The sequence below is a fragment of the Typha latifolia genome, chromosome 9, assembly GCF_019914945.1.
Source record: "Typha latifolia isolate L0001 chromosome 9, TyphaL0001v2, whole genome shotgun sequence".
In the NCBI taxonomy this organism is placed as follows: domain Eukaryota; kingdom Viridiplantae; phylum Streptophyta; class Magnoliopsida; order Poales; family Typhaceae; genus Typha; species Typha latifolia.
In genome coordinates this window covers 8,517,961-8,525,317 of record NC_133094.1, presented here as the reverse complement: position 1 = coordinate 8,525,317, position 7,357 = coordinate 8,517,961, and the positions used below count along the sequence as shown (strand labels likewise).

General features: G+C 33.1%; 1 protein-coding gene across 1 annotated transcript; it reads left to right on the top strand.

The window, feature by feature from the left end:
• The first annotated feature begins 843 nt into the window (after positions 1-843).
• Positions 844-6,980, top strand: LOC140795573 (probable NADH dehydrogenase [ubiquinone] 1 alpha subcomplex subunit 5, mitochondrial). The gene is made up of 2 exons (XM_073148241.1): positions 844-1,239; positions 6,516-6,980. Exons 1-2 carry the CDS (start codon positions 912-914, stop codon positions 6,698-6,700), a joined length of 513 nt encoding a protein of 170 aa, XP_073004342.1. The 5' UTR covers positions 844-911; the 3' UTR covers positions 6,701-6,980.
• The last annotated feature ends 377 nt before the right edge of the window (positions 6,981-7,357 follow it).

Below are 7,357 nucleotides of genomic sequence, written 5' to 3'. Positions count from 1 at the left end.
GCCTCCTTGTATAGTAGCAGATATATTAATAAGATGAAAGCAATCAAAGTACAAGTATAAAACCTAACATAGAATTAAATAATTAAGTGTCACATAAATGTGGTTATGGGTTTAGATGTGTTGAGTTAAGCAATTAATTGGAATTCATTCTTATTCACTCTTGTGATAATTAAAGTGGAATTAGTGCAAATTTTATAATCCTCATATATATATATATATATATATATATGTGTGTGTGTGTGTGTGTGTGTGTGTGTTTATTTTTCAAATTTATCTAAATTCTCATTTTATCTATATTTTTATTTACTTATTTATATCTAATTAATATTTAATATTCTATTTTATCCTAATATGGTTTTTAACGTAATTATAGTTTACACACTATATTTTTACTATTTACAAATCGAGCCCTCTGATTGAGAGAATATGTGTAGAAAACACCCTACATTAGATTTGAACTAACACCGTCAGAATATTTTGTTAAGTAGAGATATTTATTTTTTAAATGAATAAAATATCCTTAGTATGACTTGGTTGAGAATATTTTCATAGTTTTTTAAGTTTAGTTAACTTAACTCAAGATTTTATTAAGTTTAACTAACTGATTTAACGGCGGGATGTTTTCTGCACATATTTGCTAAATTATAGAGTTTGATTTGTAACTAGTAAACATGTCAGGTGTAAACCATAATTTTATTAAAAGACATGGTGTTATATGCAAAGTTTTCTATATTTTATTATTCTTCTAATATGAGTATCAAAGATATGGATCCGGATCCGGACCCGATATCAATATCCGTAACCGATCCATTTTCACCCGCTAACACCTCCTTCCTCCTCCTCCCTCCTCCAAAACACATCCGAGAAGGGAGCGAGAGAAGAAAGTCGGAGCGAAGAGGGAGATAGCTACGATGTTCCTGCGGCGGATCCTAAGCGGTGGGTTTGGAGGGATGGTGATGGCGAGGGTGAAGGAGACGACGGGGATCGTAGGGCTGGATGTGGTCCCGAACGCGAGGGAGGTGCTAATATCGCTCTACTCGCGGACCTTAAAGGAGATCCAGACAATTCCCAAGGACGAGGGCTATCGCAAGGCCGTCGAAAGTTTCACGCGTCACCGCTTACAGGTGTGCCAGGAGGAGGAGGACTGGGAGAAGATCGAGAAGCGGATTGGATGCGGACAAGTCGAGGAGCTCATCGAGGAGGCTGAAGACGAGCTCAAGCTGATCTCCAAGATGATCGGTAATTTTACTCTATTTTTGTCTTTTTTTTTCCACTGTAGTCTTTCATCTCTGTGATAAAACTAGCGATTTGGGTGAACCTAGCCATTTCGGGCAAATTGGTAATTTGAAATATTCACTTCTTTTCATGTGTGGACTTTTTATTCAAGATTCACTTTTTTGATGATTTACCGAAAGGTGGTTCTTTTCATGATCCAATTATGTTGTGTAGATTGGTATCTCTAATATTCTATACATTCGGAGTTGGTGGATGTGATTTCGTTTCTTGATTGAACGATTTCTATATTATAATTGATTGTTTTCCCTTTGGTCACTTGTCTTATTTTGTCATTGTTTGTACAAATTGCAGAGATTTACTTTTTTTGTTTTTCAAATCTCAAAGATTTGTTTCTCTTGGGAAAAAAAGATTTCTCTATACGATTTGGTTTGTGACAAGTTACCAAGTGCAAGCATAAGATCTATTAATATCAAGGTTATACACCTCGTTTGAATTAAATATTATGCCTAGTGTATGATTGTTTGAAGTTAGACAAATAAGAGAGACATGCTGAATTGGTGGGAGATTGACTTAATATGGGTCCCCTCTTGCATATGATGCATTTTAAATATCTGTCTTGACTTTGTTTTGGGAAGAGATTATATATATATATTGGTGATTGACAAATAATTGTGTAAAAGGTAAAAATGATTAACTTGTTCTTGCAGCAATTACATCAGATGATACAAGAGAAAATGGTATAATTGAGGGTGGAATTTTATCTGTAGACTAGTAACCTTTGATGGTTCATTGGTGGGTATTAGCACTAGTGACCGGTGATGCACAGATGTATATATAAAAGATAGGATTGATTGTCTTAGCTGTTTGTAGTTACATATTTATACTTAGTCAGAATATCAAAGATGAAAAAATGTAGATGGAATGACTGAATTGTCTTCTAATTAAACTGGTGGGTTTGGTTGTAATTTGCTATATGTTGGAGCAATGACATAAAGATTATACCTATGAATGGCCTTCCTCTGTTGTCTATAATATAAACTACTATAATAGCAATGATTTACACTAGGGACTTGAACAAAGTCTAGAGTGAGTTGTCTTGATGAGAAGACCTATTACCAGTATTTATATGGGTACGCTCTGAAAGACGAGAATTATTTCACAACTCCAATTTAGGATTGAGATATATGCAGAGCTACTATACTGAAATGACTCCTGATGATGTAGTCTAGAAGAGATTCTTGGAACTTTTGGATGACATAAAGAATCCATTCATCAGTGCATAATTGAATGAATAGTTTGGAAGAAATAGTCTAGTTGGGGCTGAGCCCTCTTAGCTAGACCAAAGAATCTATGTACTCACTAGATAGCTATAGAAAATATGCTCTTTTATTAACTTACAACTTAGAACAAAATTTGGATAATGTCAACTGGATTCATAATAGGCTACTGATCCTGCCAGTTATCAAGTAGGAGAAAATGTTTTAAGCAAATCTGATCTTCTATCGGTAATATCAATGAGTTCCTCTAATAATTTATGGTGTTCAAGATTTATAATGAGAAGAAAATGTCGTTAGAATCTGAATTTTTAAGGGTTAACAAAGTAAGATAAATAATATTGGCCTATGTACTTTAGTGCCGGATGCAAGCTAGCTCCAGGACCATTAATAAAGTCTGCATCTTATGTTGAGGTATGGATCTAAACAGGGATTAACGTCTAATAATTATCTAAACTATGTAAGGATGGAATGTTTTGGTTGACCAGAAATCGTAAAGGAGATCTTTGGAGGAAGGACCCAAAACTTATTCTTTGGTAATGGATGAAAGGAAAGGGTAAATTAACGGATAGTTAGTTAAAGGAATATGTCCTTATTCGAAGGCAGATTAGCAAAGGATTAGATAAAATCGCTAAGCATTTGGATGATGATTTAATGTTGGGTTATTGTTTTGTTCCAAAGAGTAGAGTTAATGACTTGGGGATTGATGAACTATTGATGGCAAGACAATTAAAATGAAACTGTTGTTAAGGAGAATTGGAATGTAATAGTTTGACCTCTGACAACAATAAAGTAAAAAAGGCAGATAAATTGTATGTTAAGGCCTTAGGAAATTGGTATAAGATTGCCCAGAAAGTTGCCAAAACATCTAGTAACTAATATTACTGAACTTTGGGAAACAAATTAACTAGTATATCTGAGTTCTTGGTAGGAGGATCAAATGTTTTCATTTATTCAGGTTTGCTTGTTACTACAAGGATAAAGACATGATTCTGATTAAGGATAAAAATGCCATATGCATCGGAGACAGTTCTTGGTATGTTATCAAATTTATCCAGATCGAGTCCTAGGCATTGTGAGCTTGGATGATTAAGTTATATACAGTTATTCACGTCTAGTTTGCTGACTAGAGGTTCTTGGAATTGTTTTATAAAAAAAATATGGGTTCTTTAGAGGTAATCTAGTTATGAAGCAGTGAATCTTGAAACCGCAGAAGAATCAAATTTTGGCTCTTGGTGCTTGGAAAGGAATATTTCAGATGTTTTGCATGAAATCAACATCTTACCGATCCTCACCTTAAATGGATTAATATGAGAATGACATCATATAGTTGATTATGTAGTGTGGTTAGATGGAATTTGATCATACATATAGCTTAATCTAGGATGATCTACCTTGAAATATTATATGTAAATGTTCAGCACATGATTGGAATGTACTCATAACAGAGTGAGGTTGCGATAAGCATGGTTTTGGTAGGAGCAGATAGCAACTGCAAAAAGTCATTCTTGAAAATCATTTATATCCATGAACTCTTTGTTGCTACTGAAAAAAAATCTTTTTGTAAACTAGAATTGAAGCTTGAAAGTATTAGCAGTTGGACAATTATTATTGGTGAATCGAGACCTGATTATGTTAGAAATATAAGATTTAGCAGAGCAAAGTATTATTAAACGCTTTTGTGTTGTTTTCACAACCTTTTTGGGGGGGGTTTTCACCATTGATTCCATTAACGACTAGAGGATAATTAGTCTTGTTGTTTATTGAGATAAACTAGACAATTTAGGAAGATTGGATAGTGGTTTGTGTTCATGGAGGTAGTTAATATTAATATGGTCCTACACATCAAAGTATATATATATCTATATATATATATATATATTGGAGACTATAACTAATTCTTGAGTGAACCTCTTGATGTAATATTCGATCTAAAGCGCCTGTACCGTAGTAACCTATATCTCTTAGTGCTGCAAGAGGGAGACTCGGAATCTTGATTTCCATCCTAATATAATTGTGTTGTTATATAAATAACTGTAAGATCTTGGATTTTTTTTCTTATCTTTTATTCTGATGGAGAAAGAAAAGAACTGTTATGTCCATTGATTCATGGTGTAGATTGACTTTTGATTTAACTGATATACAGAAATAATTGAATTGTTCATATTGATCGAATTGGTTGGGTTGTAAAAGTTTATACAATACTGTTAGCAGAGTTGGATGCTAAAGGAATTGCTTATTAGTCTCTCTATAGATGAATTCAGTTAGTATATAGATGCGGAGGATTTTGTCTAAATTAAAGAACCAGAGGGCTTTAACAGTTAAATTGTGAAATGTGATACTAATGATGGCATCTGATTGCAAAGTACATAGGAATAATTTGGTCAATTCTGTATTAGTTTGGTGATCTCATGACGTATTGAACAATAGAAAAGTCTGAGGCTGAAATTTTTATACTGGGGTACAAAAAATGTAACAACCCAAAATAGTAATATTAATAAAGTACATAGTGATAAGAGTAGTAAATTTTGATGATAACGAATAATACAACAGCGTATATTAATACTTTTTCCTTTTCTTGTAATGTTATTCTTTACTTTTCTGACTTGTAGTTCATTCTATTCTCTCAATCTCTATTTCCCTTAGATTTTATTTTTTATTTTTTTATCTCTCTTTCATTTTTCTTTATTTAAACACTCTCTTTCACTTTTCTTCCCAGCTGACTTGACACAATCTTCCTTTTTAATTTTTATTTTTCACTCTTCCTTACCTTTTCTCTTTCTTTATCTCTTCTTTATCTACTTCTCTCTTATTCGCCCCTTTCTTTCTTCCTTCACCGACTTTACCCAAAATCTTAAATGGATTAACATGATAATGACATCATGTAGTCAATTATGTAGTGTAGATATACAGATGGAATTTGATCATACATATAGCTAATCTAGGATGATTTACCTTGAAATGTTATATGTAAATATTCAGCACATGATTGGAATGTACTCGTAACAGAGTGAGATTGTGATGGCATGGTTTTGATAGGAGCAGATAGCAACTGCAAAAAGTCATTCTTGAAAATCATTTATATCCACGAACTTTTTGTTACTACTGAAAAAAAATAATCTTCTTGTAAAATAGATTTGAAGCTTGAAACTATGAGGAGTTGGTTATTAGTGAATCGAGACCTGATTATGTTATATTATAAGTTTTGATAGAGCAAAGGATTATTACACACTTTTGTGTTGTTTTCACTTTTCAGTTTTCACAACCCTGTTGGTGAATTGTTCACATCTGGTTACTAAATTATAGATTACGGAAAATTTAGAGGATGTCAAAGAGACAGAATTAGAATATGAAGAGTCTTGAATCTTACAGTTTAGGGGTTAGGAATTTTGATTAGTACCACTTACCTAGTTGGACCAACCTCACATGCATAATATTGAGTATATTGATGGTTTTGTGTCATGTAATTTCTGGACATCTCTTTCAGGCATAATCCATATCTTGTCATTTTTATTATCACAAGTCTAGATGCAATTTCTCAAATGAAAAGGAAAGTCCTGTAGGGATACTTGTTTATGATACTGAATCTGCCCCTACATGTTTGCTACAGTTTTTGTTGATTTTTTATTTTAAAGGGACCTTGTTTATTGCGAACTCTGGTTTATATGGTTCAACTGTTTTTGACTTTTTGTGAAAGATATAATCTTTATGCTTATATGAAATTTTCTTCCCATTTTTTTATCCTTTGGTTGTTGGAATACTTAATTAAGGTGAAGAGGTCTTGGTAGTGGGTGGATCTTTACTCGTGCCTGCTAAACGAAGTAGGCCTTGAACCATTTTTTATCTTCTCTTAGATTTGTGGCTTGTCCTATTTACTTCATCCATATTGACCCATTCATGACATAAACCAAATGATTTGTTGCTTTGTGAGTTTTAGTTCAGGTTATGGATCTTGAGCAAGCAATTGCAACTGCTCATTAATCTATATGTTATTCTGTACTGCAGAATGGGACCCCTGGGGTGTTCCTGATGATTATGAATGTGAGGTTATTGAAGATGATGCTCCAATTCCAAAACATGTTCCTCAACACAAACCAGTCGAGCTTCCTGAGGAGTTCTATAAGACACTCGAAGCAGTCACTTCAAAATTATCTTTTAAGGATGAAACTTCCCCTCAATTGAAGGAGTAAAGTTGTTGAGTTCAAGAAGTGGAAAAGTTTTTGGTGCATCATGAATGCTACCGTAATCTTTATGTTATGTTTGTCATGTTTAAGCATGCTTTCTTCTAGGTAGTGAATAATGTTTAGTAACTGTCTGTTTATGTTATGGATTTTCTCAATTTGTGCTTCAACTGATGCCAGTCTCGTTTTGCTTTTAATAGTAAATATAAAGACCATTGCCTCTTTTATTATCGATCCTAGTCGAGGCAAAACATTGAAGAAATGTTATTGAAGGATAAATTGTTGATTATTTCATGCTTTCCTTTTGCCATGTCTTGGCAGTTTGCAGATTAGCAATTTGTATACTGTAGTGACGAACGTGCCAAATTTAAATATTATGGATGAACGAAAATCGTCAGTATCCGGCAACAAGGTGGTGTCAAAATCACAAAGAATGGTTCCAAATTTAAATTTGCAAATTTTTGTCCAATTCTTTTGCTTAATGCAGCGTGTATAATTTTGTGTTAATTCATCTATTTTGAGCGTATAGATATTTTGGGAAGATCTTATTATGATCATTGCAATTGTTTGTTCAAATATAGTTTGAATAGATAACGATATATATGCTACAAAAAGATACCAAATTTTCAATCTATGATTTATTTGGAACTATTAAGCAATTTATTT